Raw genomic sequence first — 23,002 nt, 5'->3', positions numbered from 1 at the left:
CTTCCACGTGAAACAGCTTCCAGGAGAGATAAACATCTGGCCAGCTCCAGATGTCCCAGCTTAGGCACTTAAGAGCGAAGAAGTCTTCTTGGTCATTACAAGCTCTAGCAGTTGCAGTATGGAGGACTGGAAACCCAGCTATCAGCCAGAACCAAAGTCCCAGATATGTGGTCCTAGTAAGATGTTTCCATTCTCTCTAGCAATTTGGGACTCAGACATTGGAAAGCAAAACTGAAGCATTGCTTCCATGCCCTGCCCATATTCCTGACCCACAAAATCGTGAGTATTATAAACTTGACACCATTAAACTTTAGGGCAGCTTGTTACACAGATAACTGGAGCAGTTCCAGAGGTGGGTTGTTAACTCATATGCAGGTAATCAGAACAGTCAGTCTACCCAGTCATAGTATTTGGTTCAGGACTGAAAACACGACCCAACTCTGGCCAGTCATCATTTCCATCCCCGTAGCTGTAGAGGATGGTTAGGAGATGGGTTTGTTATTCAAGGTGGCTCAATGAAGTACTGTACTTGGAACTTTATACAAACTAGAACAGTCTCTCTGTCTGTAACATTGCTGAGAGGGTGTTATATAAGCATAGGAAAAGAGAAAGTCATCATGCCTCCACCAGCTAGCCTAAGAATGGAGGAGGGAAGAGCTTACCTAAGAAAACAGCAGCAAGAGATAGAGTAAGAATAGACCAGATAGCATCATTAAAGCCAGATCTACCTTGGACTTCTCAGATTAAAAAGTCAATGCCTTCTAGATTTTGCTTAACCCCCTTTTTTTTGGGGGGGAGGAGGGGGGCTCACCCTCGCTTGAGCGCAATGGCATGATCATAGCTCACTGCAGCCTCTAACTCCTGGGCTCAAGAAATTTTCTCAACCCAGACTCCTGAATAGCTGGGACTACAGGCACACTCCACTATGCCTGTCTAATTTTAGGACATTTTTTTGTAGAGATGAGATCTCGCTATGTTGCTCAGGATGGTATTAAACTCCTAGACTCAAGTGATCCTCCTGCCTTGGCCTACCAAAGTGCTGGGATGACAGTCATGAGTCACCACATTGGCCTGTTTAAGCAAATTTAATTTTTATTGCTTTGTTAATGGAAACCAAAAGTGTACTAACTACTATATATATGAATTATCTTTATAGTTCAACTAGACTTCCTAGCAGAGGCCGTGATTATTTGTAATTTCTAAATTTTCCCTAACAAATATGTCTAATTCTACTAATGGAATTTTTCAAACTTTATATTTTTAAAATTCGAAGGTGAAGCTTCATGTAATAGTAAAATATATAACAACTAATCTGGTGGTGGAGCATTATCATCACCATAATTTTTCTAACTAACAACCTCATTTTACCTCATTTCTGTAAAATGAAGAAATCAATGAAGGAAACTAACTAAGTCAGTAAATGCTTAAGCAAGAATGTGAACTCACATCTGGTCTAAATTCCATACTTTAAAGTTCTTGGAAACAACTTATGAGTTCTAAAAAATTTGATAAGATGCCACATATTGGGACATAAAGTCAAATGTATAGTTAGTACATATACAGATACCACAGAGTCACTTTGGTTTTCTGAAATTCTGGAGACACACATAATTGCAGATGAAAATTCAATGCATCTGACTATCACAAAACCTTTCCAGTCTTTCTCTTCTACACTTTTTATTAATTTGAGGTTTGTAATTTCTTTTTGTGACCAAAAGTTTTTTTCAAATGTCATCATCCTGTGGACAATGGTTGAGATACCAAGAGTCATGTAAGAAAAATTTGAGATGGGCCCCATCTCTCATTCCCCTTAGTTTATCCCAAGCCTCCACCATACACCTTTTTGTATTGACCTGTTTACTTCTCATTCAATAATGTAACTCTTCATAAGTTTTTAATTTTATTAAATTTTGAAATGATCACAAATTTACAGAAAAATGGTAAGGAGAGTACAAAAAACCTTTTCCCCTGTGCATTTGATGGTAAGTTGCTGACCTCATGCCCTATCACCCACAGATACTTAAGTGTGTATTACCTACAAACAAGGACATTCTCAACACAGCTACCCTCCAATCCTCAAAATCAGGAAACTGATACCAAATCTCAGATTCTATTCAAGTGTTGCCAATTGTCCCCAATATGTTTTCTTTTTTTAACCAAAAGATGAAGTTCAGAATCTCATGTTGTATCTGATGGTCATATCTATGTAGTCTTCTTTGGTCTGGAACAGTCTGGAATAGTTCCTCAGTCTTTCTTTGACTTTTATGACTTTGGCAGTGTGGTAGGTTACAGGCTAGTTACTCTATAGACTGTGTGTTAATTTAGATTTTTTAAAAGATCCCCCTAGATTTGTGTTCCACATCTCTGGCAGAAATACCACAGAATGATGCTGCACTTTGGTCATGACATCCTATCAGGAACACGATACCAATTTCTGGTCATTGATGATATTCACATTTATCACATGATTCAGATGGTATCTGCCAGGATTTCCACTACAATGTTACCCTTCTTCCTGTGCATAGAACACACTTACCTCCCTGCCAAGGGAAATAATTCAGTCTTATCCAATTACTGCATTCTGCTAAAAATCCAACATCTCTGGGTGATGCACAGTTAACTCCGTTGTGTCCAATATGGCTCTTCATGGTGGGTCTAGTAATTTGTCAACCAAAATACAAGTTATTAGCCTACTGTCCCCCATATCCTCCCAATATGCTTCATTCAGTGACTGAATAGGACCAAGATAACTGCAGTAGAAACTTCTGTTTGCAAAAGGAAGCATGGGTAAACACACAGCAGCCAAGGTCTGTAACAATTATTACATTGTACTAGGCAGGACTTCACAGTGAAGTCAGTTCCTCGGAAAGAACCTGTCTGGTTGTCCCCCGTTCTGTTCTCAGAGACAAATATGCTAGTCCTTTAACCTCTGTAGCGAGATACTACTTGACCATGATCTCTGTGCCCACATTTAATGTGAGCATTAGGGAGAAGGTCTGCCCCGAGAATTGGATAGATTTTTTGAAGTTAGGTGTCCTGAAGGTGTCCTTAGGGCTCAAATAATCACAGGGTTTTTGCAGAGCTGACTTGGGATTTTTTTTTTTTTTTTAAACAATATGATGCCTTCGAAAACTTAGTCGGCCTTTAATCTTTGTATTGGGCAGTTCCATATGCTGGTAACCATCTGATGGTAATTCCTCTCATTTTGTAATATATTTTAAATTGCCATTTATTTATTTATTTATTTATTTATGAGACGGAGTCTCGCTCTGTCACCCAGGCTGGAGTGCAGTGGCCGGATCTCAGCTCACTGCAAGCTCCGCCTCCCGGGTTCATGCCATTCTCCTGCCTCAGCCTCCGGAGTAGCTGGGACTACAGGCGCCCGCCACCTCACCCGGCTAGTTTTTTTGTATTTTTTAGTAGAGACGGGGTTTCACCGGGTTAGCCAGGATGGTCTCGATCTCCTGACCTCGTGATCCGCCCGTCTCAGCCTCCCAAAGTGCTGGGATTACAGGCGTGAGCCACCGCGCCCGGCCTAAATTGCCATTTATTTAGATCTTCTAATTTTCAGTAAAGTTTTGTATTTTACAAAGTATATGGTTGAGTATTCAAAAATATATCAAAATGTATTGTTATTATATTCTTATGTATTTGTGTTATGGAAGTTCCTTCTGTTTCTAGATTACTAATTATTTAAAAAATCAGGGCCAGGTGCAGTGGCTCATGCCTGTAATCCCAGCACTTTGGGAGGCCAAGGCGGGAGGATCACCTGAGGTCAGGAGTTCAAGACAAGCCTGGCCAACATGGTGAAACCCTATCGCTATTGAAGATACAAAAATTAGCTGGGCGTGGTGGCCAGCACCTGTAATCCCAGCTACTTGGGAGGCTGTGGCAAGAGAGTCACTTGAACCGGGGAAGCAGAGGTTGTAGTGAGCCGAGATGGAGCCATTGCACTCTAGCCTGGGTGATGAGAACAAAATTCCATCTCAAAAAAAAAGAAATCAGAAATAGGTATTTAATTTTACTAATTTTTAAGCATCTATTAAGATGATTATATAGTGTGCTTATTTTCAATTTGATACTGCCAGCATACAAATACATTACAATAAATAGCTGTGTATCAATTATCCACTTAAATAAATAAAACATTACAAATACAAGTAAAGTTCCTTGTATTTCTCCCCAATTCTTTTCTCCTCTAATATTCCGCACCACATCCCTCTTCTAAGTTTGATTTTTATTGTTTCTATACTACCTATATACTTTGCCTCACATATATTTCTCTGTAACATATATAATATTGCTCAGGCTTTTAATACATGTATTTGAGGTTTCATGTGGCATGTATCTTGCCACAAATTACTTTTCTTCACTCCACATTGTTTTTGAGATTCAGCCTGTCTGCTAGATATAATTCTAGTTTATTTTAACCACAATTTAGTGTTCCACTTGAGGCAGGAGACTGGCATTCCCAGATTGGATAGGAAACTGGCTGGAGTCAGCAAGTGGTGTCCAAAGCAACCTCTAGTTAACCTCACTGCCCATCATAAGACACTCCCACCAACACTATGACGGTGTACCAATGCCATGGCAACACCCAGAAGTTACTGTCCATTTTCTAAAGATTTCTGAATTGCTCACCCATTAATTTGCATGTAATTAAAAGAGGGTATAAAAACAGCTAGTCAACAGCCCAAACACTGCTGCTCTCAGCCCACTGCCCATGGGCTAGCCCTGCTCTGCAAGGAGCAGTCACTGAGCTGTAACACTGCCGCTTTCATAAAACCATTTTCTTCCACCACTGGCTCATCTTGAATTCTTTCCTGAGTGAAACCAAGAACCTGCCCTGTGTCATACTGAATGAACACACAAAACTTATTTATCCATCCTCCTGGTGATAGTTATTTACTTTATGTTTTTTTGCTATTTTAATCTTGTTTTCATTTCTCCTTGTCTCATATGCAAATTATGGTTGACAGATTTAGCAAATAAAAACACAGGATGCCCAGTTAAATCTGAATTCCAGATAAATCATGAATAATCTTTTTAGTTTCAAATAATACAACCCTGTAAGAGTTTAGAGAACACAATGAGAAATGTTGTATAAAATGACCCAGCACACACATACACATACAGTAGTCAAAGATAAAGCTTCCAAAAAATGTTAATTGATTTAATTGATATATGATATGGTTTGGAAGTCTTTCCCCTCCAAATCTCATGGTGAAAGGTGATTCCCAATGTTGGAGGTGGAACCTGGTGGGAGGTGATTGGATTATGAGCGTGGATCCCTCATGAATGGTTTAGCACCATCTCTTGGTGATAAATGAGTTCTCACTCAATTTGTTCATGAAAGAGTTGGTTGTTTAAAAGTCCGAGACCTCACTTCCTTTGCTCTCTTGTTCCCACTCTTGCCATGTGAAATGCTTACTCGTGCTTTGCCTTTTGCCATGATTGTAAGCTTCCAGAGCACCTCACCAGAAGCTGAGCAGATGTTGGTGCCATGCTTGTACAACCTGCAGAACTATAAGCCAATTAAACTTCTTTTCTTTATAAAGTACCCAGCCTCATGTATTATTCCTTTATGGTAACACAAAAACCGTCTCACACAGTATTTACTCTACTACTCTTCTACTGAAATCCATTCTATTCTTTCTTTTCCATCTTACTGCCAATGCTATGGTTTGAGTGTCCCTGCAGAAACTCATGTTGGACCCTTAGTTTCCAGTGCTGCAGTGTTGAGAGGTAGGATTGTTAAGAGGTGGTCTAATGGAAGGCATTTGGGTCATGAGTGCTCCATTCTCATAGCAGCTTAGTTCCCACAGTAGTGAATGAGTTCTTAATCTCTTAACACTGGATTAATTCTTGAGAAAAATTGATTCATTCTCATAGCAGTGGGTTGTTCCTCCTTGTGTTTAGTCTCTTTTAGCATGTGCCTGCTCCCATTTCCACTTTTCTGTCATGTTATGACTCAGCAAAAAAGCCCTCACCAGAAGCAAGCAGATGTTAGCACCATGCTTTTGGACTTTCCAGCCACCAGAATCATGAGCCAAGTTATTCTTTTCTTTATAAATTACCCAGCCTCAGATATTCTGTTATAGCAACACAAAACAGACTAGGAAATCATCCCATTCCATTTAAAAAGGACTTTCCTTGTCCCACTGAATTAATTTCTCCACCTACTAATATATCCAAGTCCTACAGTTTGTAAAACACTGTTGCAGAATATACAGCCAGAAATAGAATTGCTGATTTGTAGATATTGCATTTTCAACTTTACCAGAATAGCCATATTATTCTCCAAAGTGGTTGTATATTAATGTTTCCAGTGTTCCATAGCCTCATCAACACTTTTTAGTGTTCAACTGTATAATTTTTAAACTTCATGAATACCAAATGCTGTCTCATTTTGGTTTAAGTGTGCATTTTACTCAATATTTGTGAGCTTTAGCATTCTTTTCACTTGTGTCCATCATTTGAATTTCCTCCTCAGTAAACTATTTACATTCTTCATCCAATTTTTTATTAGGTTGGTTGCCTTTTTCTTATTGAATTTTAATAGTCCATGGTATGTTTTGCCTACTAATGCACTATATGTTATGTGAATTGCATATGATTTAATTTGTGACTCATCCTTTCATGTTGTGTTTATGGAGACTTTTTTTCTCCATAAATCCGTAAAAATTTTTAAATCTTAAAAAAAAATCTGTGCTTTTTGCATCTTATTTAAATAAATCTATTCTATCCCAAAGTCATAAAGATATATTTCTCCTCTATGTTTTCTAAGAAGTTTTGATATTTCGGACAGTGATTTTTCCTGTTTTAATTACTGCTATATTCCAAATGCCTAAGAGAGTATCAGCAAGTATCGGGCCCACAATATTTGTTGAAAGAGTGAAAGCAGAGAAATTCTTGGGGGGAGAACAAAGTAAAACTGGAAATTCAGAAAGGTGAGGGGAACTTGATCGAGTTCTTTGTGCAAGGTGGAGCATTGCAACTGAGGCATATAAAGTGAGGGCCCTCATTGTCCTTAAAAAAAAAAAAAAAAAAAACTCGCAGGGCGTTAAGAGAAAGGGTAAACAAAAAAAAAATTGTTTGGCTTGACATGTAAAAGGGCAATTATTACATTTTATCTAGTATTTAGGTGGTTTATAAGGGTTTATAAGGGAGTAGTTTTCAGGTTTTTTGGCCCACTGTATCACAAGAAATTTACCGATTAATGTTTGAACTACATCAATAGATTTTAGAGGTTTTAATTCATTCCTGCATTCCTGGGGTAAATTATTCTTGACAATATTATTAGATTCTTATTTGTTAATATTTTAGTTAGGAGTTTTTGCATTCTATGGCCATAAGTAATACTGGCTTCTGGCCTGCCTCATGGTATCCTTGTCCAATATAGGTATATGGACATGTTAGCCTTTAGAATGAGTTAGGAAATTTTCCAGCACTATCTATGCTTTGGAAATATTAATAGAACACAGAATTATGTTTTAAATATTTATAAAACGTACTTTAAAACTATCACAGTTGATTATTTTTTTTCTCTTGAGACAAGGTCTTCCTCTATCACCTAGGCTAGAGTGCAGTGGTGCAATCATAGCTCATTGCAGCCTTGATCTCTGGGGCTCAAGTGATCTCCCCAACCCCAGCCTCCTGAGTAGCTGGGATTACAGGTGCACACCACCATTCCTGGCTAGCTATGTTGTCCAGATTGGTCTTGAACTCTTGGCTCAAGTGATTCTCCTGCCTTGGCCCCTCAAAATGCAGGGATTACAGGTATGAACCAGCATGCCCAGCCAGATGTTTCCTTTTTAGAGATAAATCTTTTGCCAACCTTTTCAGCTTTATTTTTAGCAATTTTTGAGTTGATTTTAGTCATTTATTTATATGTAATAAGATGTTAAATGACTCTTTTCCTATTGTCTCAGATTTTCAGCAGAGCATTTTAAGACCAAGAAATATAGGTGCTAGGCCCTCCATGCAGGACATTCCAAGAGACTGTGAAACCAACTGTTAAACTGCAGCCCATCACCTACCTTGAGGATTTATAGGTAAAATAAGAAAATTCTTCAAGAGAGGTCAGCAGTGAGGATTGCTCTGATGACCACTGCCAATGTGCTGTGTGCTCCCCAGATACTGGAAGGATGAGGACTTTTAAAGTAACTACTCCTGGACCTTGCTATGTGCTCCATGGCATTTGAATGCATAGCCAAGAGACTGGCTGGAGCCACTGGGGTGACAGAGAAAAGTGAAGGCTTCATAGGCAGCAGCCTGTACCTCCAGAAGCAAGCAGGACTCAGCACATTCTCAAGGAAAATCTCTGGTGTTGAGTCATCTTGGAAAGGTTTGAAATTTTGATTGCATACATATATCAAATCGTCATGTTGTACACCTTTGATATATTTATGTAGTCTACTTTTTACTTTTTTCCAAATGAAATAAGTATTGTGATGAAGCAAATTAGAAAAAAGCCTTAGCTTGCTTGCAAGACACAATTTCTAAAGCTCTTGTCACATTCCACCTTTCAGCAATTGTCATTGATAAGGCACAATATATCCCTGTGTTTGGCCATTATCCATAACAAAGTCAAGAAAATAGCTGTCGTCTGTCTCAGCTGCAACATAAAATTAGTACAATAATGACACACAAGGACAGGGCTTTGTCGCACGAGTGCCTTTACCCAGCTGCCTAGAGAGCATCATTTATTAGTTCTTAACTGGTTACTAATTCATGCAATGTGTCTCCCATATTGTTAGGTTTGTTTAATGACTAACTCTATGGCTTCTCTATATTCTGTTGGCCTTTGATATAGCATTAGATAGCATTGTTTTATTTTGGCTTTAAACTGGTAAAGATGATCTATGTTTAAATCCTTGGACCCAAGGATGTTATTTCTGTCTCTCGTAAGTTTTGATCCAAACATCAAATTCTCCTTTTGAGCTTATTATCCCTCAGCCCATGTGGGCTTCATAGCAGTATAGATAATGACATTAATTGGTTTCATTAAATTGACATTCATTGTTCTTTGAACCAATGTAAGAATTGCCGGGTATTTTCCCAAGCAATAGTGATATGATATGGCCCCCACTGTTCCCTAGGTTTAGAGCAAAGGCAAAAATGTTTCAGAAGCTGCAGTGACAGAATACCAGGGCTCCCAAACTGAGCTGGTAAAAATCTCCTGTAGGGGTATCTGAGTAGAAACAGAGAATGTAAATCACTGGAAGAAGTTAAAAAGTGAACATCTTATTCAAAGAGAAACAGAAATGGATACTTCTGTGGATTTTTTAAAAACTGACTGGGCAGATCTCACATCTTTACATATCACAGGACTTTAATACCATACTCTAGAGTATCTTCCTTTGATCAATTCTGTTTTCTGTGTGACATACATAGTTAGCATATCACAACTTGTTATAAAATAGTACTTTTCTTTGAGACAGAGTCTCGCTCTGTCACCCAGGCTGGAGTGCAGAGGCGTGATCTTGGCCTACTGCAACCTCTGCCTCCTGGGTTCAGGCGACTCCCCTGCCTCAGCCTCTCGAGTAGCTGGGACTACAGGCATGCACCACCACGCCTGGCTAATTTTTGTATTTTTAGTAGAGATAGGGTTGCACCATGTTAGCCAGGAAGGTCTCAATCTCCTGACCTCGTGATCCACCCACTTTGGCCTCCCAAAGTGCTGGGATTACCAGTGTGAGCCACCACGCCCAGCCTAAAATAGTACTTTTCAACTAGTATGAACACACCTCATTCTTCCTCTGGTTGTCTGTACTCGGTCCATGATGTCTATTGATTGGGTACAGGTGTTACATTGGATAACTTAACCCATAACAATAGCTAATTATTGAAGACTTCAATACATTTATTGCCTTGTGAGCTGTACTGGGGCTGTGCTCAAATATTTTTACCCCCCATTCTTTTCCAAATCCAGTCTTTCCCCCATCCTGCTTCCATTCTCACAGCCAGGTCAGAGTTTATTGTCTTCTATATTTTCTAATAAGATATTCTAGTCCACAAAATTTTTAATGATTATTTGGCTGCGGTAAAATGTCTGTGTATGGTATTCCTATTATACAGCCAAATACAAAGTTGAAAAAGAAGAATTTATTTTAAAGACTCCATCACTTGAAATAGTGGCAGCAAATAGTTAATATTTTGCCTTGTTGATAAAAATATTTGTACTCAAACATTGTTAAATATTTTCTGGTATACTTCCTCACTCCGTCCACATGACGGTCATCTAGACATTGTCTTAAAGTCCAGTGGATAGACACCAATTATCAATGTTATTTGTTTCAATGTATTAATTGCTATTAAATTACTTCAAAAAAGAATTTGAGCACATCTACAATGGGGTTTGCTCTCTTACAGCTATTGTGCCAAACCCCTATTAACTTCAATAGGGAGGGCAACATGTTCAAGAGGCCGAAGAAGAGATCCAGAGCTAGCAAAATTAGATGTGGGGTTTCATTAAGGGCTTACATACAGGGGAGAGAGTCCAGTGGTGTTAGGCTGGATAAGAGGATTGCCTTAATTACAGGAATGGTTCAGTGACAGCGAGCTGGGCAGGAAAATTGCATGGTCCAGTGGCGGTGGGCTGGGCAGAAAAACCTCAACCACCTGCAAACATCATGCAGTGTATACAGCATTTTCACTTAACATCCTCCCCTTAATGACCTCCACCTGGCAACCTATATTTAACCCAAAACTCAGGCCCTCAACCTCCTGTATAGCCTGTGTGCCATGGGACAGGCTGAGGCTTGATGTTTACCATAGATAAGAAATGAATCTCTGGGTTGGCCACTCCTGGATTCTCTAGCTTGGAACACACATTCAGGTATGTCTGCCATACAGGGAAGGGTATGCCTAAGTTATTGCTTTCAAGTGTGTGTACCCTAGAGTCCACCCAGCATACCCTAGAATGGCCCTCACATTCTTATCACAACATTCTTCTGCAGTTTCCCTGGGGCCAGGTATGTGGAGCAGCATTGCAGCCAGACGCCTGAGCAGCAATAGAAACTATAGCAACAAAAGAACAACTAATACAGTAACGATCACAAAGTTCTTCCAAGCGCTTGGGAGTTGATCTTGGATGAACCATGGCAGGCTCATAGTGGAGGAGAGGGGCAGTTCTCCTGAGGCCCAACAGTCTATTTTGCCCTGGAGAAAGGCCACTATCAGTGTCCAATCAGCAAGGAGGTTTGCTGCATACTATCTATGGGTGGAAGGTGAGATGTTTAGTGGGTATAAGAAAGGGCAAGTCATGACATTTAGCAAGACACAAGAAGTTGTATCACTATCTCTCTAAGGATAGAGCACCACCCCCTGGCAACAGCTTGGTACCTGGTTTACAATACCAAATAGATTGGTCTCCTCTGTGACATGTGGCGGGAGGCCAGAGCAAGACACTGGCAGCACCACAATGAGAGTATGATTGTCCCCTTATGTGAGAAAGAACCACCATTATTTGTTTCAAGAAATTTTTAAATTTCCTTCTTAATTTCTTCACTGACCCACTGGTCATTCAAGAGCATATTGCTTAATTTCCATGTGTTTGAGTAGTTTCCAAAATTCTTCTTGTTATTGATGTCTAGTTTTATTCCATTGTGATTAGAGGAGATGCTTGATATTATTTGAATTATTTTGAATATTTTAAGACTTGTTTTGAACCTAACATATGGCTTATCCTTGAGAATCATCCATGTGCTGAGGAAAATAATGTGTATTCTGAAGTCATTGAATGAAATGGTCTATAAATATCTATTAGGTCCATTTGTTCTATACTGCGGATTAAGTCTGAGGTTTCTGATTTTCTCTCTGGGAGATCTGCCCAATATTGAAAATGGGGTGTTAAGGTCTCCAGCTATCATTGTACCAGGATCTATGTCTCTCATTAGGTCTAATAATATTTGCTTTATGTATCTGGGTGCTCCATTTTTGGGTGCGTATATATTTAAAACTGTTACATCCTCTTATAACAACCTAAAGAATGGGAGAAAATTTTTGCAGTCTATCCATCTGAGCAAGGTCTAATATCTAGAATCTATAAGGAACTTAAACAAATTTACAAGAAAAAAACAACCCCATCAAAAAGTGGGCAAAGGATATGAATGGACACTTCTCAAAAGAAGACACTTATGCAGCCAACAAACATATAAAACAAAGCTCATCATCACTGGTCATTAGAGAAATGCAAATCAAAACCACATATACCATTTCACGCCAGTTAGAAAGTGAGATACCATTTCACGCCAGTTAGAAAGGCAAACATTAAAAAGTTAGAAAACCACAGATGCTCGTGAGGCTGAGGAGAAATAGGAAGGCTTTTACACTGTTGGTGGGAGTGTAAATTAGTTCAACCACTGTGGAAGACAGTGTAGCAATTCCTCAAGGATCTAGAGCCAGAAATACCATTTGACCCAGCAATCCTGTTACTGGATATATACCCAAAGGATTATAAATCATGCTACTATAAAGACACATGCACATATATGTTTACTGCAGCACTATTTACAATAGCAAAGACTTAGAACCTACCCAAATGGCCATCAATGATAGACTGGATAAAGAAAATGTGGCACATATACACCATGGAATACTATGCAGCCATGAAAAAGAATGAGTTCATGTACTTTGCAGGGACATGGATGAAGCTGGAAACCATCATTCTCAGCAAACTAACACAGGAACAGAAAACCTAATACCACATGTTCTCACTCATTAGTGGGAGTTGAACAATGAGAGCACATGGACACAGGGAGAGGAACATCACACACGGGGGCCTATTGCAGGTCAGGGGTAAGGGGAGGGAGAGCATTAGGACAAATACTAAATGCATGCGGGGCTTAAAACCTAGATGACGGGTTGATAGGTGCTGCAAACCACCATGGCACATGTATATCTATGTAACAAAGCTGCATGCTCTGCACATATATCCCAGAAGTTAAATTTTAAAAAAATTGTTATATCCTCTTGCTGAATTGACCCCTTTAACAATATAAAATGACTTTGTCTCTTACAGTTTTTGCCTTGAAATCCATTTTGTCTGATATAAGTATAGTGACTCCTGCTCTTTTTTGGTTTCCATTGGCATGGAATATCCTTTATCACTCCTTTATTTTCAGTCTATTTGTTTCTTTATAGGTGAAGTGTATTTCTTGTGGGCAACAGATCTTTGGGTTTTGTTTTTCATCCATTCAGCCACTCTATGTCTTTTGATTGGAGAGTTCAGTACATTTACATTCGTTGTTATTTTTGGTGAGTGAGGACTTCCACCTACCATTTTGTTATTTGTTTTCTAGTTATTTTGTGGGATTACAGGTGCCTAACACCACTCCTAGCTAATTTTAGATTTGCCCTTTTGTGGCTATTTTCTAGATCTTGTAGGCATGCTTTATTGTTTTCAAGCTCACTAATTTCTTCTGCTTGGTCAATTCTGCCATTAAGAGACTCTAGGCTGGGCACAATGGCCCATCACTGTAATCCCAGCACTTTGGGAGGCTGAGGTGGGTGGATCACCTGAGGTCAGGATTTCAAGACCAGCCTGGCCAACATGGTGAAACCCCGTCTCTACTAAAAAAAAAAAATACAAAAATTAGCCAGGCATGGTGGTGCACGCTTGTAGTCCTAGCTACTTGGGAGGCTGACACAGGAGCATCCCTTGAACCTGGAAGGCAGAGGTTGCAGTGAGCCAAGATCATGCCACTTGAAAGGACTTGGGTGTTGTAATCTAAGACATATTTGCATTAAGGGGAACCACAAGCCCAGTAATGCTGTGGTTCTTGCAGAATCATAGAGGTATTGCCTTGGTGGTCTTAGATAAGATGCAGAAGAACTCTCTGGATTACCAGGCAGAGTCTCTTGTTCTCTTTCCTTACTTTCTCCCAAACAAACAGAGTCAGTCTCAGTCTCAGTCTCAGTCTCTCTCTCTCTCTCTCTCTCTCTCTCTCTCTCTCTGTCTCTCTCTCTCTGTGCTGAGCTGCCTGGGTGGGGAGTGGAGTTGGAGGTGGACACAAGCACCCCTGTGGCCACCAATGCTGGGACTGCACTGGGTCAGACCTGAAGCCAGCACATCACTGGGTCTTGCCCATGGCCTGCCATAACCACTACCTGGGTACCACCTATGTTCACTCAAGTCCCTAGAGCTCTACAATCAGCAAGTGGTAAAGCCAGCCAGGCTTGTGTCCTTCCCTTCAGGGCAGCGAGTTCCCCCAGGCCTGTGGCAGGTCCAGAGATGCTATCTAAGAGCCAGAGACTGGAGTCAAAAATCTAGGAAGTCTATCTGGTGTTCTATTCTACTATGGCCAAGTTGCCCCTCAAACCAAGGGGCACTTTCATGGGAAAATACCCCCATGGGCCTGTGGTGGTGGTGGCCTTTCTCTGCTTGTGGAAAGGGGAGGGAAGAGTGGCAAGGACTCTTCCCACTCAAGGATTCAAATTAAACGGGAGGGAAGAGTGGGAAGGACTCTCCCTCCCTTTCCACAGGTAGAGAAGCCTCTCTCTATGACTACCACCACCATAGGCCCATGGGGAATACTGCCAGGCCACTGCAGATGTTCACTGAAGGCCCCAAAGCTTCTCAGTCAGCTGTGGTACATACCGCCAGGCTTGTGACTCACTTTTCAGAGCAGTGGGCTCCCCTCTGGCCCAGGGCAGATCCAGAAATCTGGCAGGTGGTATTGCTTCAGCACTACTACTCACTGTGGTACTGGTAACTGTACTAATGTCCATTCCCATTATCTCCACCCCAATTACAGGCTTCAGTTGGAATTCCCCAGCAGCTGTTTCATGTGGGGTCCTGCCTGATAAGAGAGCCATTCCCAAGATGTGTTCTGGGATGGGAGCTGTGTATACTAAAGAGAGTTTGGGCGGCTGTTTCCCAACTTGTAATACTAGTTCAACCTGCCTGACTTTCACAGCTCCCATTCCATAGCTATCTATTGCTGTTATAGGCCCTTGGAACCAATGAGTGTTGCCATACACGAGGGTGCATTGAGCTCCAGTATCCACTAGGGCAAACACAGTCTATTTATTATTAGGTGACCAATATATAGTTAGCTCTACATGTGGCCTTCAGTCCCTGGACACCTTGGCCACCATTACTCTTACTGGGATTCTGAGGCCTTGACCTTCATACCAGTTAAGTTAAAGGGGTTGGTGTCTGCCATCCCTCTGTGGGAGGGACAGTGGGCTGAATCTGAGGCTCCTTAGTGAACTGCTGTTGTGACTTGAGCTTTCATCCCAGTCTAACCAGAACAGCATTAGGTTGCTCATCTATTTGCATGGTAGGTGTCCCTGCCACTCATGCCAAATTTGTCCACAGGCCACCTTAATGGGCCTCTTCACTGTCTCCTTCCCTTTGGTTCCCTTGTCTTTCATCCTGGCTACCCACACACCTGCCCGTGCAGTTTCTCTGGTTCCCCTAAGGCAGAGGCTGCTTGGGCTGATTGAGACACTGCCTGTCCTACCAGGGCTCTCAGGATAGACACTGGCATGCTCTACCATTGATAGGGTGCCAACTCTAAGATGGCATCTTTTATGCCAGCAGTGCGAAGCTCATTGCAGGACATCGGTAATGCTCAGCATAATAGCATCCTTCATTCCTAATTCCCCACTGATGTCCTGCAATTCCTCCACAGTCTGCCACTGCACAGGAGACATGAGGACATCTCCCTCATTTGGCCAGGCTGCCCTGCAGCCCGCAACCACCAGCTGAAGGGGATGGCCTGATCCCCATTACCAGCGACACAGAGGAGCTGCCTCAGGGCTTGGGGGGTTTGTGGTGCATGCCATTTTACTCAAGTTCTGGGAGTACAATATCCTCCACCCTTGAGTTCATAGAGGAAGACACCCGAGACCAACTGTCACCTTCTGCCTGAACCTATTTCTCGCTCTTCCAGTTCCACAGCAGTGCTGTCCTCATTGTGCTGTGCTGTCACCCTCCAGGCAGGGACAAGTTTTGCCGATGTGGTCCCTGCGGGCGCAGGGCAGTCAACGGCCCTTCTAACCAGCTACCCGACAAGGCAGGGTCTCCATCTCCGTTCTGTCTGGCACCTCTAATGGCAGTTTGCCCTGTAGCTGATGACCCCTTGCGCGCGCTGTGGCTCCGCCTAGGTGGCTCCGCCTAGGTGGCTGCTGGGAGTACAGTGAGAAGCGCCAGTCAACCGCGGCTACGCCCCTCGGGCATCTGAGCGTTGCTCAGTCAGATGCACCCCTTGCCACAACTCTTCCAGACCCCTCAGTGTTTTCAGGGCGACCCGTACTCGCGGACCCCATCTATCCATCAAGGAGAACGGCTATCGGACTCCACACTGAAGGGGATGGCTGGCCAGCTTGGATTTCCCCTGAGGATTTCCCCTTCCCCTATCCCATTGTGTTAGTGCTCAGGGATTTCCTTTGACCTCCTGGCTGCCTCGCCAATTGCTGTGCCGACCCCCTCTTAACCTCAGGAAGGAAGGCACCAGGTTCAAGAGGCCAGAGAAGAGAACCAAGGCCCACAAAAGACATATGGGCTTTTACTGAGGGCTTACATATTGGAGAGTCCAGTGGCGGTGGGTTGGACGGGAGAACTGCAACCGCCTGCAAACACCATGCAGTTTTTACAGCGTTTTCACTGAACACTCTCTCCTTAACTTCCTCCACCTGGCAACTTTCATTTACCTCAAAACTCAGGCCTCAGTCCCGGTACAGCTCCTCTTCTACAGGACAGACTGGGGGCTCAGATGTTTATCATAGATAAGGAATGAATCTCTGGGTCGGCCACTCCCAGATTTCCTAGTTTGGAATACACATTCAGGTGCATATGCCATACAGGGTCATTCTAAGAGTATGCCTAAATTATTACTATCACGTGTGTTTACCCTAAAACAGCTCAGTCTCTTCCCACAGATACCTTCCAAACACGTTATTGGGCATTTTTAATAATTAGAGTCCTTGGCTGGTTCACCACATAGAGGCCACCATTAAGTCTTTCCCAAAGAGGTTAGTTCCTCCTTAACCCCAGGGGACATCCCAAGACTCTCAGTGGATGCCTGATATCATGGATAATACTGAGCCCTAAATATACTATGATTTTTTTGATGCAACCAAGATGACTACTGACTGACAGGAGCATAGTCCATACAGTGTGGATGCACCAGACAGAGATGATTGGGCTAGATGCAGCTGAATGCCTGGAGATTTTGTCATGCTACTCAGAACACTGGCAATTAAAAACTTATGAGCTCTTTATTTTTGGAAATTTCTATTTAATATTTTTAGACTGCAGTTGACTGCAGATAACTGAAACCACAAAAAGGAAACAGCAGATAAGAGGGACACTACCATATAAGGGGTTCTTAGATAGGTATAAGTCATGCCACTTATCAACAGAGGGGAGAGTCTCCCATTCTAAATACTACACATGGAACTCCAGCCTTGAACCATAGTTACTGTCACCAAGGGCAAACATACTGGAGAAAGAAAATCATATTAAAGGATCAACTTTAAACGACTGCAGAATCTTAAATTATATTTGCCACATATTCTTTAGTCTACATATTCAGTATCACTCAGCCATTAGTTTTTCAATTTTGGGCTCAGTTCCTAGATAGTTCACTTGGACAAAGTGTATTTTCTTTTTTTACCTAAATCTTTTTGGCACACAATAAAGTTGTAAGTTCTTATTCTGGCTTACTCAGTAGATTATTACCAAGTTGTTCCCTCAATTTATGTAAATAAAAATTTATAAGGACTAAGCAAACAAATAAGAAGTTTCATTCTAATTCAAATAATAAATGAGAAAAATCAAGTTCATTAATTTTGTTAAAAATTATTTGTAACCATCAATATTCGGTATATATCTTGTTTTAATATTTAATATGATATAGGAAAAATAAGATAGTTAATTTGGAATTCTTGTTCCTACTACCTCTTTATCCAAGAGTTATTTTGTTTTTTGGGTTTTTTTTTTTTTTTTTTTTAGGGGGACAGGGTCTTGCTTTGTCACCTAGGCTAGAGTGCAGTGGCGCAACTGACTTACAGCAACTTCCGCCTCATAGGTTCAAGCAATTCTCGTGTCTCAGCCTCCCGAGAAGCTGGACTGCAGGTGCCTGCATCTCCATACCCACTTAAATTTTTGTATTTAAGTAGAGACAGGGTTTTACCATGTTGCCCAGGCTGGACCCAAACTCCTGAGCTCAGGCAGTCCTCCTGCCTTGGCCTTCCAAAGTGCTAGGATTACAGGTGTGAGCCACGGCACTTGGCTCTTTCTCCAAGAGTTATTTTAAAGGGTGATTATAAGTTTCCAAATGGAAGGAGTTTGTTTTGTTTTGACTTTTGTTATTTTATTGCGAATTCCCAAATTTACTGCATTGTGGTTAGAGAATGTAATCTTATATAAATTCAGATTTTTTAACTCTGAGATTTTTTCAATGTGGCCTCATATACCATCAGTTTTGGTGAATGTTCCATGTGATTTCAAAATAAAGTATGTATTTCTACATGTTAAGTATAAAATTCTGTATCCTTTTATTATAAAATCATTATTATCTGTGTTTAAATTTTTGATATTCTTAATATTCTTAGTTTGATATTTTGATTTCTGAGTTGCAATGAACTTTCCTAATACGGTTAAAGATTTGTCAGTTTCTCCTTGTCATTTTGTCAGTTTTTGTTCTCTATAGATTTGAAGCTGTGTTAACAGGTACCTATTGGTTTATGATTAAGAAAATGGCCTTCTTTATCAATAATAAAGTTTCTTGCCATACAGTCTAATTAGTTTTATCTCTATATTGTTATACCTGCATTTTTAAATTAGTGTTTGCCTTGAATATCTTTTCAATTCCTTCTGGTCATTAAAATTTTTTTTAAGTATAGTTTTTAAATGGCAAACAGCTGAAATTTGTTTTTAACTCACTGTGAGAGGGTCTGCCTTTTAATATAATGAAATTACCCTTTCTGTGTTTATTTTGTTTTCTCACGTCTGATTATCCTATTTGTGTTTCCCAATTATCATTCTTTCTTTTTTCTTTATCCTTTTGCCACCTTTGTTGGATTGAGGATTTTTCCCCCTTTACTTTATTTTCATCCTCTTTTGTGGCAAAGTAGTTATATATCTTATTTTAATTTTTATAGTAGTTATACTCATATTTTAATACATGCATTTATCTTGTATTTTTTCTAATAACAGAGATATTCTGTGTCCTTTTGTCTTCTCAATCGTGAGAAAAATTTAGCATGATTTGATTTTCTTCCTTTTTATATCTCAGAAACTATGTAATTTACAATTTAAATTCCAGATTATTTTAAGTCACTGGGTCTTTTCACATTATATATCAATGATTAGACTTAACTATAAGTTTTGCTAGTATTACTCACCACTACTTCTTATATCCCACATATATATCCCCTTTCTTACAATCATTGTTTAATTTACTAGAATACACCCTCAAATAATTCTTTCAAAAAGGGCATGTGGATATTTCTTTAGCTTGCTTGACTTTGAGAGCGCTTCAGTTTTTCCAGAAATCAGTCACCTGGAATAATTTCTGGCTCATCCAGTTCCAGGTTCCTCACTTGGTGTTTTACCTGTGAGGTGATTGCTGCTGCTCTTTGTCCACCTGGGAGGCAGAAAGGAAGGGGGAGTAAGTGTACCTGCTCTGCATCCAGTTCTTCCTAAATAATTCTGCCAAATATCCTGATGACTCTCTCTTGCCTCTTGGATTTAATTATTTGGGCTTGGAGTTGCTGTGAAATGTACATGTGTTCAAGTCAGAGTTCTTTTGCATATATTTTGGGCTAAAATTTTTCTGAGTTTTGTTTCTCTGCTGGGTGGGGGGGAAGCCATCTCAAAAACCTGCCCATCACCTGAGTGCTTCTGAGGGTCGCCAAGGAGGCATCTGCTTAAAAGGTACCTCATTGTGCTCACAGCAGCAGAGGGCTACTGTTCAGGTAGGATATGGCTTTGATGGATTGCGTCCAAAGCCAAACAGTCTCTTCTTTTCATAGTAGTCCTGTGTACTAGGGTGGTAAAGAGAATAATCGTCTTCCAAAGATGTCCATGTACTAATCCGCACAACTTGAGTCTATGTTAACTTACATGGCAAAAAGGACTTGGTAGGTGTCGTTAACCTAAGGATCATGATATAGAAACACTGGCTGCTCTGAAAAGCCATCTTTGCATTGTTCCTCGTCCGCCTCCTAGCTCGCCGCAGCCGCCTCCGCCGCGCGCTTCCTCTGCCGCGGACTCCGGCAGCTTTATCGCCAGAGTCCCTGAACTCTCGCTTTCTTTTTAAATCCCCTGCATCGGATCACCGGCGTGCCCCACCATGTCAGACGCAGCCGTAGACACCAGCTCCGAAATCACCACCAAGGACTTAAAGGAGAAGAAGGAAGTTGTGGAAGAGGCAGAAAATGGGAGAGACGCCCCTGCTAACGGGAATGCTAATGAGGAAAATGGGGAGCAAGAGGCTGACAATGAGGTAGATGAAGAGGAAGAAGGTGGGGAGGAAGAGGAGGAGGAAGAAGAAGGTGATGGTGAGGAAGAGGATGGAGATGAAGATGAGGAAGCTGAGTCAGCTACGGGCAAGCGGGCAGCTGAAGATGATGAGGATGACGATGTTGATACCAAGAAGCAGAAGACCGACGAGGATGACTAGACAGCAAAAAAGGAAAAGTTAAACTAAAAAAAAAAAGGCCGCCGTGACCTATTCACCCTCCACTTCCCGTCTCAGAATCTAAACGTGGTCACCTTCAAGTAGAGAGGCCCGCCCGCCCGCCTGCCGTGGGCAGTGCCACCCGCAGATGACACGCGCTCTCCACCACCCAACCCAAACCATGAGAATTTGCAACAGGGGAGGAAAAAAGAACCAAAACTTCCAAGGCCCTGCTTTTTTTCTTAAAAGTATTTTAAAAAGGAAATTTGTTTGTATTTTTTATTTACATTTTATATTTTTGTACATATTGTTAGGGTCAGCCATTTTTAATGATCTCGGATGACCAAACCAGCCTTCGGAGCGTTCTCTGTCCTACTTCTGACTTTACTTGTGGTGTGACCAAGTTCATTATAATCTCAAAGGAGAAAAAAAACCTTGTAAAAAAAGCAAAAACGACAACAGAAAAACAATCTTATTCCGAGCATTCCAGTAACTTTTTTGTGTATGTACTTAGCTGTACTATAAGTAGTTGGTTTGTATGAGATGGTTAAAAAGGCCAAAGATAAAAGGTTTCTTTTTTTTCCTTTTTCGTCTATGAAGTTGCTGTTTATTTTTTTTTGGCCTGTTTGATGTATGTGTGAAACAATGTTGTCCAAAAATAAACAGGAATTTTATTTTGCTGAGTTGTTCTAACAAAAAAAGAAAAAAAGATATAGAAACATTATCCTAGATTATCAAGGTGGCCCAGCATAATCACAAAGATTTTTACAAGAGAAAGGCAAGAGTTTAGAGTCAGAAAAATAGATGTGATCACAAAAGCAGATTTTTGAATGATGCACTTTGAAGATGAGGAAGGGGCCATGAGCCAAGAAATGCAGGGAGCTTTTAGAACTGGAAAAGGCAAAGAAATGATTCTCCCCTAGAGACTCTAGAAAGAACACAGCTCTGCCAACATCTTGCTTTCAGCCTAGAATATTCATTTCAGACTTCTGACTTCCAGTACTGTAAGATAATAGATTTATGTTGTCCTAAGCCAATACATTTGTGCCAATTTGTTACAGACACAATAGGAAACTAATACAGGTGGCATCTTTCTCCAGCAATAGCGATTCTCTGGGTATGGGATACATATTCCCCGTGCTATCTTTAATGAAGGGCAGTCCAAGCCAATCAACCAAAGCTCTTCAGATAAACCTTAGTTTTCTCCCTCCCTGCCAGAGGCAAAATAATGGATAGGTGCTGTGCTATCTACCCCGCAAATGGGGAGCCATGGCAGTTTGCACTTCAGTGGAAGCATGCTATTGGGTCTTGTTGGCTGCTGGAAAGGCAAAATGACTCAGGAATGCAATTAGGAGGTGAAGGATGAAATATGGTTTAGGAAAGTGGGGCAAAGATGTGAGCAAACGAAGGGCTGCTCGCCCTGATGAAACTGTCACTGGTTACTGAGTCCAAGGCACGGACAACCTTGCTAAGTTCTCTGCTCTGGCTGCTTTCCAGAATCTCTTGGCTGTGAATCTCTCAGCGAAAGAAATCTCCCAGGACTATGTCTTTAAGTTCTTAAGTCCAAATTTTACATCTGGAAGCAACCTGCTCTTTGAGATGTGCGAGTACTTGTGAAGCCCAAGTTGACTTCTATAGGCGGGGGCTGGTCCAGCCAGGACCCAGCCTCACAGGACTCAGAAGCTCCATGCTTCACTTCCTCTCTCTCTGATTCAACATGAGCTGGCTCCCCCTCCAACCTTATGGTAACTTATTTCAGGCATCCTATATTCTATGTCCACTTTGAAATTTTATCTGGATCATCCTGGCTGACTCTGGAAGATTTCCATAACTTGAGATCTTAGAGAATAAATATTAGGGCATAGATTCTTTTCCTTCAAGAAGTCTCTGAGCTCTTTAACTAAATCGGTACTTGGTCCTCTCAAATGAGAAAATTCTGCTTCAAGGTGACTCTTCTGTCCCTGGCTGTGACTGTGAAGCAGGTGGCAGTCTCTTTATATAAAGAGAAAAATTAGACACATGTAATTTCTGGCAGTATACTCTCTGGGTAAGGCACTCTGCCACGAGTGAGTTTGAATCCCTGTTCTCTTACTTTCCGTGAATTATCCTGACTAAAGTTATCATATTGTAATGTATCTTTAAAGGCAGGAGCCAAGTTTTACATATCTTTGAATTTCCCATCACTTAACACAGTTTCTGGCATATTATAAATGCTCAATACATATTAAATACTTTGAAACAATACTTTGGGGCAGAGAATGCTGATTGGCTCATAATATTCATTCTTTCTTTTTGTTTAGTAACAGAACCCTAAAAAAAGTGCTTGGATAAAAGATGGTATTTCTTAGCGCCTTTTGCAGCTATAT

At 40.9% G+C, this 23,002-nt stretch overlaps 1 protein-coding gene and 1 long non-coding RNA gene across 2 annotated transcripts; one reads left to right on the top strand and one right to left on the bottom strand.

Annotated features, from left to right (window-relative positions):
* Positions 1-10,092: 10,092 nt before the first annotated feature.
* On the bottom strand, positions 10,093-17,690 carry LOC105482248 (uncharacterized). Its single transcript, XR_987494.3, has 2 exons — positions 15,871-17,690; positions 10,093-11,218 (listed from the first exon to the last, which is right to left on the bottom strand). It is a non-coding gene; the product is annotated as an uncharacterized lncRNA (long non-coding RNA).
* A 2,507-nt stretch (positions 17,691-20,197) lies between these two features.
* On the top strand, positions 20,198-21,315 carry LOC105482249 (prothymosin alpha-like). The gene has a single exon (XM_011742273.2). The coding sequence runs from the start codon at positions 20,310-20,312 to the stop codon at positions 20,637-20,639; it is 330 nt and encodes a 109-aa protein (XP_011740575.1). The 5' UTR covers positions 20,198-20,309; the 3' UTR covers positions 20,640-21,315.
* The last annotated feature ends 1,687 nt before the right edge of the window (positions 21,316-23,002 follow it).

This window comes from Macaca nemestrina, chromosome 8 (genome assembly GCF_043159975.1).
Source record: "Macaca nemestrina isolate mMacNem1 chromosome 8, mMacNem.hap1, whole genome shotgun sequence".
In the NCBI taxonomy this organism is placed as follows: Eukaryota; Metazoa; Chordata; class Mammalia; order Primates; family Cercopithecidae; genus Macaca; species Macaca nemestrina.
The sequence above is the reverse complement of the archived record's forward strand: the minus strand, read 5'-3'. Positions and strand labels throughout refer to the sequence as shown.